Raw genomic sequence first — 12,608 nt, forward strand, 5'->3', positions numbered from 1 at the left:
CTCTCTTTTGTTCTGACCATAAGAGATTGACGCTGTCCTTGGTGCTACTTTGCGGTTTCTATTATTGCGTTTTCCGGAGCTGCAGGTTCTTGGTTTTCTCTCTCAGGTGTTTCTCGTTGTGGCTCTATGGTGCTAAACTGAAGCTGTCCTGCTGTTTCTTTTTGCTGATTTGTATGTTACACTTTATTTCTTAAATTAGAACACAATCATTTCCTACAAACCCTTGTTTAGATCTAAGTGTTGTGCATAGGTGTCTGCTTCTAGGAGTGTGCAGCTTATGGTTTAATGATTTTTGCTCAGTGTGCATTATATGACGTTGACTCACGGTGTCGCTATGCACCAGCTGATATTTTTGTGTCAATATCCACCCACTATTGTCGAAGCATAATGTGACTAAGGTTCTCCAACTGATCGTCGAGAGAGGCAGATACTTGCTTTATGAACGTGGTGATTCTGGTTTATTTTTTTCGCTCCGGTCCTGTAAACTAAGCCGGAAACCTTATTGTTTTGATCGGAGTCGTGATGGCAGTCACCGGTATTTTCTGGAGAATCGGTGGTCTTGCTATATTGTTCCTATTTTTCCACGTTTCAAATGGAGATGTAAGCTATTCTTTTCCGGAGGAGTTGAAGCGCGGATCCGTGATCGGAAACATTGCAAAAGATTTGGGTCTTGAAGCCAATAGACTATCAACCCGGAAGGCTCGCATTGATACCGATGGAGGTGACAAACATTATTGTGACATAAACCTACGAACCGGGGATCTGACTGTTGCCGAGAGGATTGACAGAGAGGGCCTCTGCGGAGACAAAGCGTCCTGCGTGCTGAAACAAGAGCTCATGTTAGAGAACCCGTTAGAACTTCATCGAATTAGTCTGCATGTCCAGGATATAAACGATAATTCTCCTCAGTTTAACAAAGAATTAATCCATATAGATATTCGGGAATCCGCGGATAAAGGGGCGCGTTTTCCTATAGAAGAAGCACATGATGCTGACATACGCAAATATTCAGTTCAAACGTACAAATTACAAAACAATGACAATTTTATTTTAGGCGTTGGAACCAACTCCGTGGAGCTTGTGCTGAACAAAGAGCTGGACCGGGAGGTTTTAACAGAATTAGATTTGATTCTCACGGCGCTTGACGGAGGTTCTCCACCGAGGTCAGGCACCGCTTTAATTCGCGTCACTGTGCTAGATGCTAATGATAACGTCCCAGTGTTTAGCCATGCAATTTACAAAGCCAGCGTACCCGAAAACTCTCCTCAAGGAACTGTTGTAGCAACAGTAACTGCTACCGGTGCAGACGCGGGGGTCAATGGAGATGTCACATATGAATTTGGACATGTTTCGGAGGAAGTGAAATCCATGTTTACTATTGATCATAAGACAGGCGAAATAAATTTAAAGAGTACAGTTGATTTTGAAACAGCGTCATCATTTGAACTGCGTGTTACAGCAAAAGATGGTTTGGGCTTAACCTCATATGCAAAAGTCATAATAGATGTTACTGATGTGAATGACAACCCATCCATCCATCCATTTTCATCCGCTTATCCGGGGCCGGGTCGCGGGGGCAGCAGTCTAAGCAGAGAGTTCCAGACTTCCCTCTCCCCGGACACTTCCTCCAGCTCTTCCGGTGGGACCCCAAGACGTTCCCAGGCCAGCCGAGAGACGTAGTCTCTCCAGCGAGTCCTGGGTCTTCCTCGGGGCCTCCTACCGGTGGGACATGCCTGGAACACCTCCCCAGGGAGGCGTCCAGGAGGCATCCGAACTAGATGCCCGAGCCACCTCAGCTGGCTCCTCTCGATGTGGAGGAGCAGCGACTCTACTCCGAGCTCCTCCCGGGTGACAGAGCTCCTCACCTTATCTCTAAGGGAGCGCCCAGCCACCCTGCGGAGGAAGCTCATTTCAGCCGCTTGTATCCGTGACCTTGCCCTTTCGGTCATGACCCAAAGCTCATGACCATAGGTGAGGGTAGGAACGTAGATTGACCGGTAAATTGAGAGCTTTGCCTTTCGGCTCAGCTCCCTCTTCACCACGACGGACCGATACACCGACCGCATTACTGCAGCCGCCGCACCGATCCGTCTGTCAAACTCACGCTCCTTCCTTCCCTCACTCGTGAACAAGACCCCAAGACACTTAAACTCCTCCACTTGAGGCAGGAACTCTTCTCCAACCTGGAGAGAGCAAACCACCTTTTTCCGGTCGAGAACCATGGCCTCAGATTTGGAGGAACTGATTCTCATCCCAGCCGCTTCACACTCAGCTGCAAACCGCACCAGCGCACGCTGGAGGTCCTGGCCTGATGAAGCCAACAGGACAACATCATCTGCAAAAAAAGAGATGCTATCCTGTGGTCCCCAAACCAGACCCCCTCCGGCCCCTGGCTGCGCCTAGAAATTCTGTCCATAAAAATAATGAACAGAACCGGTGACAAAGGGCAGCCCTGCCGAAGTCCAACATGCACCGGGAACAGGTCTGACTTATTGCTGGCAATGCGAACCAAGCTCCTGCTCCGGTTGTACAGAGACCGAACAGCCCTTAGCAAAGGGCCCTGGACTCCATACTCCCGGAGCACCCCCCACAGGATGTCACGAGGGACGCGGTCGAATGCCTTCTCCAGATCCACAAAGCACATGTAGACTGGTTGGGCAAACTCCCACAAACCCTCAAGCACCCTGCTGAGGGTATAAAGCTGGTCCAGCGTTCCACGACCAGGCCGAAAACCAGATTGTTCCTCCTGTATCCGAGGTTCGACTATCGGCCGAATTCTCCTCTCCAGTACCCTGGCATAGACTTTCCCAGGGAGGCTGAGAAGTGTGATCCCCCTATAGTTGGAACACACTCTCCTGTCCCCCTTTTTGTAAAGAGGGACAACCACCCCGGTTGTCCAGTCCAGAGGAACTGTCCCCCTCCTCCACGCGATGTTGCAGAGGCGTGTCACCCAAGACAGCCCCACAACATCCAGAGACTTGAGGTACTCAGGACGGATCTCATCCACCCCCGCTGCTCTGCCACCGAGGAGCTTACCAACTACCTCGGTGACCTCAGCCTGGGTGATGGGCGAGTCCGCCTCTGAGTCCCCTGCCTCTGCTTCCTCAGCAGAAGGCATGTCGGAGGGGTTGAGGAGATCCTCAAAGTACTCCTTCCACCGTCCGATAACATCCCCAGTTGAGGTCAACAGCTCCCCACCTCCACTGAAAACAGAGTTGGTAAAGAACTGCTTCCCCCTCCTGAGGCGCCGGACGGTTTGCCAGAATCTCTTTGAGGCCGAGCGATAGTCCTCCTCCATGGCTTCCCCAAACTCCTCCCAAGCCCGAGTTTTTGCCTCCGCAACGGCACGGGCTGCAGCACGCTTGGCCTGCCGGTACCTATCGGCTGCCTCAGGAGTCCCACAGGTCAACCATACCTGGTAGGACTCCTTCTTCAGCTTGATGGCGTCCCTTACCTCCGGCGTCCACCACCGGGTTCGGGGATTACCACCACGACAGGCACCGGAGACCCTGCGTCCACAGCTCCGAACGGCCGCGTTGACGATGGAGACGGAGAACACGGTCCACTCTGACTCTATGTCTCCCACCTCCCTCGGAATCTGGTCAAAGCTCTCCCGGAGGTGTGAGTTAAAGGTCCGTCTGACAGAGGGTTCAGCCAGGCGTTCCCAACAGACCCTCACAATACGTTTGGGCCTGCCAAGTCGTTCCAGCCTCCTTCTCTGCCAGCGGATCCTACTCACCACCAGGTGGTGATCAGTTGACAGCTCAGCCCCTCTCTTCACCCGAGTGTCCAAAACATATGGCCGAAGGTCAGGTGAAACGACTACAAAGTCTATCATCGACCTCCGGCCTAGGGTGTCCTGGTGCCATGTGCACTGATGGACACCCTTATGTTCGAACATGGTGTTAGTTATGGCCAAACTGTGCCTAGCACAGAAGTCCAATAACATAACACCATTCGGGTTCAGATCAGGGAGGCCGTTCCTCCCAATCACGCCTCTCCAGGTATCACTGTCGTTACCTACGTGGGCATTGAAATCTCCCAGAAGAACGATGGGGTCCCCAGTTGGAGCGCTTTCCAACACTCCCTCCAGGGACCCCAAGAAGGCCGGGTACTCCACACTGCCATTCGGCCCGTAAGCACAAATGACGGTGAGTGACCTATCCCCCACCCGAAGGCGCAGGGAAGCGACCCTCTCGTCCACCGGGGAAAACTCCAACACATGGCGACTAAGCTGGGGAGCTATGAGCAAGCCCACACCAGCCCGCCGCCTCTCACCGCAGGCAACTCCAGAGTAGAAAAGGGTCCAGCCCCTCTCAAGGAGTTGGGTTCCAGAGCCCAGGCTGTGTGTGGAGGTGAGCCCGACTATTTCTAGCCGGTACCGCTCGACCTCCTGCACAAGCTCAGGCTCCTTTCCCCCCAGTGACGTGACATTCCATGTCCCAATAACCAGATTGGTTATCCAGGGATTGGGGCGCCCAGGCTCCCGCCTTCGACTGCCGCCCAATCCACTCTGCACTGGCCCCCTACGGTTCCTCCCGCGGATGGTGGGTCCACTTGAGGACGGCCCCACGTCGCTCTTTCGGGCTGTGCCCGGCCGGGCCCCGTGGGAATAGGCCACCAGGCGCTCGCATACGAGCCCCAACCCCGGGCCTGGCTCCAGGGTGGGGCCCCGGCTGCGCCGTACCGGGCGACGTCTCTGGCCTTGGTGGTTTGTCTTTCATAGGGGGGTTGTGAACCGCTCTTAGTCTGGCCCGTCGCCCAGGACCTGTTTGCCTTGGGAGACCCTACCAGGGGCATTTAGCCCCCGACAACATAGCTCCCGGGGTCATTCGGGCACACAAACTCCTCCACCACGGTAAGGCGGCGGTTCAGGGGGAGGAGTGAATGACAACCCACCTATTATTTATCTAAAATCACTGAGTAACCCCATACCTGAAGATGTGTCACCTGGTACAGAGGTGGGCATCATTAACGTACAGGACAGAGACTCTGAGAACAACAGACAGGTTCGCTGCTCCATCCAGCAAAATGTCCCATTCAAATTAGTTCCTTCCATTAAAAACTATTACTCTCTGGTGACCACAGGACAACTGGACCGCGAACTAGTGTCTGAATACAACATTACCATCAGTGCCACTGACGAGGGTTCTCCTCCTCTGTCCTCCTCTAAAACCGTTCACTTATCTGTAGCTGACGTCAACGACAACCCACCTGTGTTTGAGGAACAGTCCTACAGCGCATATGTGAGTGAAAACAACAAACCTGACAACGGACAGCCCTCTCTGTCTGCCACCTGTTCCATGTATTTACTGATCTCTGATAACTTGGCTGAGGTGCCAGAACTGAAGGATATTTCTTACGATGAGAAGAATTCCAAGCTGACGTCGTATCTGATCATTGCTCTGGTGTCCGTGTCCACGTTTTTCCTGACCTTCATCATCATCATCCTGGGTGTGAGGTTCTGTCGTAGGAGGAAGCCCAGACTGTTGTTTGACGGAGCAGTAGCCATCCCCAGCGCTTATCTCCCTCCCAATTACGCAGATGTTGACGGCACAGGAACTTTACGCAGCACTTACAACTATGACGCCTACCTGACAACAGGCTCTAGAACCAGTGACTTTAAGTTCGTGTCATCGTATAATGACAACACGCTGCCTGCTGACCAGACTCTGAGGAAGAGTCCGTCAGATTTTGCTGATGCTTTTGGAGATTCGGATGGTTCTCCTGAGGTAGGAACAAATGTGTTCGCTTAGTATTTTCGTAAACAGCACTGTTATATTTTGCCATTACATTTTGACTTGGTTATGTGACTTCTGCTTTCTCGCAAAATAGAAATTAAGTTTGTATCATACCAGTAGACACAGACGTTTGCAACAGTTGCCAGTATGAAGTCTTTTCCTATATTGTTATCTTCAAATGGCAAGTCTTCTTTCGACTCTATTTGTTGATGATTTATAATATTCATAGTTTTTTTCAATGATGTGTTTTCGGTATGGAGGACGCTTTTCGCTGGTGTCTGTATGTTTGGTTCTAGTTAGATTAGTTTGTTGCTGTCCTTGGTGCTTAACTGTGAGTTAACTGTCATTGCGTTATTAAGAGCTACTTAGATTCAACTGTGCCATTTAATTCGTACACTTTCGTAATATTAGTGCGTATTTCCACATTTAGCAAAAAAGTGGACATTTTGTCTTGGCACTTTTTCCTTTAATGGAATTATGCAGCAACATGCTTTTCCATAGTATCTTTTTTTTTTGTCAGAAGCACTTTTTCTAACTTTGGGTAGACGTGTATTCAGCAGTTATTGAAATAAAGCAATCTACTAACGTGTTTTTAGGTGTTCATAAGTCCTCTTCAGCCCTTTTTAACATGTGTTTCATTTTATCTCTTGCTGGATTGTTTTGCTTAGATCACTTTCAGTTGCGTTGATCTTGGAGATTGTCTAAGCATTTTTCTGATCTTTACTTTATTTTGATTAGCTACACATCTCACATACTCATACGTTAATATGAGGAGTAGTCGGGTTCTATAGGAGCACGTACCGTGGCTAAATAAAGAGGAAATACCAAAGTCAAAACAAGCAACTTCTTCACACTCTTCTAATGCCACTTGCATAGAATGCATTTCCTACTGTAAATGTAAACAGCAGTATTTGGTCTCTGCTGTAGGTCAGGAAGTGACATCTTTCGGAAATCAACGGTATTATTATTGCTATTGATACATTATACAATATAAATATCATGTTAATATATATAACTGTAATGCATTTACAGTCCATTTTGTAACAATTTCATTGATTTACCATGGAATAATATTTTTAGTTCCAGGTATTGAGTAACAGCAAAGCTTGTGGCTTTCTGTTATGCTGACACGAAGGAATTATCTGTTTTAACGATGCAACTGGTTAAATAATTATTTATTTTAGACTTCTTTAGACACGCATTTAGGATCATACAGGCAAATTATTTAGAATTAGTGTTTAATTACCATTTAAAAAAGAAACAAACAAGTCGAGAATGTGAAAGGCTTTGGTTGATTTAATGGTTATAATTTATTTGTACTCACGGTGTCACTACAGACCAGCTAAGGACTTGAATGTTCAGTCTGTGCACACCACCCATTATTGGGATTGCCCATCTCTGTTCTCTGCTTTGACAGAGAGGTAGTCGGAGGGCGTTTATTTTTGAAAGAATATCGTACTCTACCTTTTTACAACGTATTTGAAGTAGTGTATCAAAGACTGAAGATGCGTTTTGGACGGCTGCTCTTTCAAAGCCATGTCTTGGTGTTTCTCTTTGTTGTGGTGGAGCACGCACGCGGAGACGTGAGCTACCGTGTGCTCCGCCGTACCGGGCGACGTCTCTGGCCTTGGTGGTTTGTCTTTCATAGGGGGGTTGTGAACCGCTCTTAGTCTGGCCCGTCGCCCAGGACCTGTTTGCCTTGGGAGACCCTACCAGGGGCATTTAGCCCCCGACAACATAGCTCCCGGGGTCATTCGGGCACACAAACTCCTCCACCACGGTAAGGCGGCGGTTCAGGGGGAGGAGTGAATGACAACCCACCTATTATTTATCTAAAATCACTGAGTAACCCCATACCTGAAGATGTGTCACCTGGTACAGAGGTGGGCATCATTAACGTACAGGACAGAGACTCTGAGAACAACAGACAGGTTCGCTGCTCCATCCAGCAAAATGTCCCATTCAAATTAGTTCCTTCCATTAAAAACTATTACTCTCTGGTGACCACAGGACAACTGGACCGCGAACTAGTGTCTGAATACAACATTACCATCAGTGCCACTGACGAGGGTTCTCCTCCTCTGTCCTCCTCTAAAACCGTTCACTTATCTGTAGCTGACGTCAACGACAACCCACCTGTGTTTGAGGAACAGTCCTACAGCGCATATGTGAGTGAAAACAACAAACCTGACAACGGACAGCCCTCTCTGTCTGCCACCTGTTCCATGTATTTACTGATCTCTGATAACTTGGCTGAGGTGCCAGAACTGAAGGATATTTCTTACGATGAGAAGAATTCCAAGCTGACGTCGTATCTGATCATTGCTCTGGTGTCCGTGTCCACGTTTTTCCTGACCTTCATCATCATCATCCTGGGTGTGAGGTTCTGTCGTAGGAGGAAGCCCAGACTGTTGTTTGACGGAGCAGTAGCCATCCCCAGCGCTTATCTCCCTCCTAATTACGCAGATGTTGACGGCACAGGAACTTTACGCAGCACTTACAACTATGACGCCTACCTGACAACAGGCTCTAGAACCAGTGACTTTAAGTTCGTGTCATCCTATAATGACAACACGCTGCCTGCTGACCAGACTCTGAGGAAGAGTCCTTCAGACTTTGCTGATGCTTTTGGAGATTGCGATGATTCTCCTGAGGTAGGCACAGATGTTTTTGTCAATTATTTAGTAAAGTTGCATTTGTTCCTCTTCTCTTCTCAACAAATACGTTCTGTCTCAGTCACTGTGGTTCGCGATTTTAAGACTTTTTCAACTGTAGTCGGACTTTGCTGAAGCCTTTGAAGATCCCGATGGTTCCGCTGAGATAGGCGCTTGCTTTGTCACGTATCCGAAATAAGTAACAAAAATTTTAAATGTACAAACGACCAACCGACTGCCCTAACTTTGTTCGATCAGGTTCAGTTTTTTAAGGTCTGCTTCGTGCCTTTGTCCTTGGTGCTAATTCTTAAATTGCTACTTTGTTGTAGTACATGTTTACGTTTACCTTTTAGTCCATCGGACTTCGCTGATGCCTTTGGTGTTTCTGTTGGTTCTCCTGAGGGAGGGTTGCCCAACACTTGCTTTCTTTCTTGATGTGACGGTCCTCCTCGTTCACTCACCTGAGTGACCGTCGGAGATGATTGGTGGATGTGATAGGGGCGTGGTGAGAGCCTGATTAAGTGCAGGTGGGTCTAAGCACTGGTCCCTCTCAACGTCGTCGCTGCCGCCGCTTTACTGTGTCTTTGCGGCTTTGCGGTTTAATAATCTCGACTCCTGCTGCTTTTACACTCGGGCCGCTCTGTTTGATTTTTTCGCGGTTTTAACAGTGCGATTGAAATTTTGGTTATTTTAGTAATTTTCTTATTTTTCCCAAAGGATATTTTTCTGCTTTTGTCCTCTTTTTATCCTTTTTGCTCTCCTCTCATGCGAGGTGTGGTTTGAATTCTTTTGATTTATATTTCTATTGATCATTACCTGTTTTAGTGTACCATTTTAGTCGCCGACTTTTATCACTGGCGAATAATTGAAATTGTGCAATAAAATCTATTATTTTAAAACACAATTTTTTATCTTCTGACCCCTGGTGGTCTTCTCGTTCCGACGGGCCTACACCGCCCAGTCACACTCTAAAGTTTTTAAGCCTTTGCAATTTATCTTTACATATTTTAATTTTTGATTTATTATTGATGTTGAATTCTTGACTTGGCAAAAAAGGTTTCATCAATGAAACGTTGTTGCACTCAAACGTCTGACCTTATGTGAACTCACAAGTAGGATTAATCAAACTTTTGACTTTACATCTGTTTTATGTAAATATAACTTTTTTTAGTTGTTAATCATGTCAACCCCCCAAAAAAAGGAACAACGTAACCAATAAATATTTAACTAAAGGTCCACAAATGTTTTTAGAAGAATGTAACTGTACTTTTCTAGTGTTCATGTCCCGCTATAGTCCCCCCTTTTACAACGTTTTCTCGTCATGTTTAGCTGTCCATGGTGCTAGACAGTTTTATTGTATTTCCAAGTTCATAACCTGTTACGCTCCTAATTTTTCGTAATATCTAAAATTTACAACGTTTTTTTTTTGAATATAAAATTATATGGTTCGTCCTTCAGTATACTGTATGCGGCGATTCAACTAATTCAAAAATAATTATACTTGCTAGTGTTATATATCAACGAGCACTGCAGGTGTCACTGTGCACAAAGAAACCCACATACTCTTTCACTCCCCACCCATTTACCTCAGTTCGTTTTTAAACCAGCCTCCAGTATTGTGCAGTATTTCACTATACAACACTGGTAATGTGACCGTCGTCTTGCCCACTTACATGCGTTTTAACTTGTCGTCTGCATCGTCTACGTTCTACTCATTATTCTTACCGCCATCATGACATCTAACCGAATATCTCTATGGTATGGATCTGTTTTTATTTTCCTTGTCCTGCACTCGGTTCGTGGAGACGTGAGCTATTCTATACCAGAGGAAATGAAACGAGGATCCGTAATCGGAAATATCGCAAAGGATCTAGGACTAGAATTGAGCAGATTTTCCGCTCGCAAGGCTCGTATTGATGCTGAAGACAACAACGTTCAGTACTGCGGAGTCAATCTCAACACCGGAGACTTGGTTGTACAGGACAGGATCGACAGAGAAGCTCTTTGTGCAAAAAAGGCCTCGTGTGTCTTGCAGCAGGAACTGGTACTGGAAAACCCGCTAGAGTTGCATCGAATTAATATCCGTGTTCAAGATATCAATGATAATTCACCACAATTTAAGGAGGAGTCACTAAAAATTGAAATTCGTGAATCGGCAGACAAGGGTGCACGATTTCTTCTCGGTGAAGCCCATGATGCAGACATCGGAGAGAATGCTGTTCAAAGCTACTCACTACAGCACAATGATCATTTTAAACTCAATACTAATTCAAGAAGTGGTGGAAAAAGGTTCTGCGAATTAATCTTAGACAAAGAGTTGGACAGAGAGGACAAAGAAGAACTAATGTTTGTACTTACAGCATTGGATGGTGGCTCCCCTCAGAGATCAGGCACCGTAGTTATACACGTCACTGTGCTGGATGCTAATGATAATGTACCAGTGTTTAGTCAGAGCGTTTATAAAGCAATTCTGCCTGAAAACTCTCCTTTGGAAACGTTAGTGATCACAGTGAGTGCAACTGATGCAGACGATGGAGTTAACAGTGAAATTACATATGAATTTGACCATGTTTCGGATGAAAACGCAAATGTATTTTCTCTACACTCCAAATCCGGGGAGGTTCGAGTAGCTGGAGCCATTGATTATGAAAAAGCAAGCGCATATGAAATGCAGATAAGCGCAAAGGATGGTTTGGGGTTGGTTTCATATGCAAATTTAATATTTGAAATTACTGACATTAATGATAACGCACCTGTTATACAGCTAAAATCACTGAGTAACCCCTTACCTGAAGATGTGTCACCTGGTACAGAGGTGGGCATCATTAACGTACAGGACAGAGACTCTGAGGACAACAGACAGGTTCGCTGCTCCATCCAGCAAAATGTCCCATTCAAGTTTGTTCCGTCCATTAAAAACTATTATTCTCTGGTGACCACAGGACAACTGGACCGTGAACTAGTGTCTGATTACAACATTACCATCAGTGCCACTGACGAGGGTTCTCCTCCTCTGTCCTCCTCTAAAACCGTTCACTTATCTGTAGCTGACGTCAACGACAACCCACCTGTGTTTGAGGAACAGTCCTACAGCGCATATGTGAGTGAAAACAACAAACCTGGCTCCACCTTATGTTCCGTTGCTGCTCGAGACCCGGACTGGAGACAGAACGGTACCGTGATCTACTCTCTGTTACCTGCTGAGGTGAACGGTGCCCCGGTGTCGTCCTATGTGTCAGTGAACGGAGACACGGGGGTGATCCACGCTGTGAGGTCGTTTGATTACGAACAGTTCAGGAGTTTTAAAGTGCACGTGATGGCCAGAGACAACGGTTCTCCTCCTCTCAGCAGCAACGTGACCGTCAGTGTGTTCGTGTCGGATGTGAACGACAACTCTCCTCAGATACTGTACCCCGCCCCGGAGGGCAACTCGTTCATGACCGAGCTGGTCCCCAAAGCTGCACACGGAGGCTCTCTGGTGTCCAAAGTCATAGCGGTGGACGCGGACTCCGGACAGAACGCCTGGCTGTCCTATCACATAGTCAAATCCACTGATCCGGGACTTTTCACCATCGGTGTCCACAGCGGAGAGATCAGGACGCAGAGGGACGTTTTAGAGTCTGACAGCATGAAGCAGAACCTCATTGTGTCGGTGAAAGATAACGGACAGCCCTCTCTGTCTGCCACCTGTTCCATGTATTTACTGATCTCTGATAACTTGGCTGAGGTGCCAGAACTGAAGGACATTTCTTACGATGAGAAGAATTCCAAGCTGACGTCGTATCTGATCATTGCTCTGGTGTCGGTGTCCACGTTTTTCCTGACCTTCATCATCATCATCCTGGGTGTGAGGTTCTGTCGTAGGAGGAAGCCCAGACTGTTGTTTGACGGAGCAGTAGCCATCCCCAGCGCTTATCTCCCTCCTAATTACGCAGATGTTGACGGCACAGGAACTTTACGCAGCACTTACAACTATGACGCCTACCTGACAACAGGCTCTAGAACCAGTGACTTTAAGTTCGTGTCATCCTATAATGACAACACGCTGCCTGCTGACCAGACTCTGAGGAAGAGTCCATCAGACTTTGCTGATGCCTTTGGAGATTCGGATGGTTCTCCTGAGGTAGGCACTTGTCATGTCACCACTGTAAGATCTGCCGAACCAGTGATTTACAGCCTTTCGTGTCGTTCGTATTTTTAATAATTTTGTACA

General features: G+C 47.3%; 2 protein-coding genes across 4 annotated transcripts in view; both read left to right on the top strand.

Moving 5' to 3' along the window:
* The window catches only part of LOC114864326 (protocadherin gamma-A11-like), a 265,898-nt gene that overhangs the window by 43,829 nt on the left and 209,461 nt on the right, over window positions 1-12,608 (top strand). Inside the window, exon 1 of one of the 3 annotated variants that reach the window (XM_029165110.3) lies at window positions 9,924-12,518. The exons of the other annotated variants lie outside the window; for them this stretch is intronic. Coding sequence (XP_029020943.1) covers window positions 10,128-12,518 — 2,391 coding nt within the window. The 5' untranslated portion in view covers window positions 9,924-10,127. Of the gene's footprint in view, window positions 1-9,923; window positions 12,519-12,608 lie in introns of those variants that run through there. 3 annotated transcript variants of the gene reach the window in all.
* Window positions 523-3,927, top strand: LOC114864970 (protocadherin beta-16-like). The gene has a single exon (XM_041072729.2). The coding sequence runs from the start codon at window positions 523-525 to the stop codon at window positions 1,678-1,680; it is 1,158 nt and encodes a 385-aa protein (XP_040928663.2). The 3' UTR covers window positions 1,681-3,927.

Source organism: Betta splendens, chromosome 10 (genome assembly GCF_900634795.4).
Source record: "Betta splendens chromosome 10, fBetSpl5.4, whole genome shotgun sequence".
Lineage (NCBI taxonomy): Eukaryota > Metazoa > Chordata > Actinopteri > Anabantiformes > Osphronemidae > Betta > Betta splendens.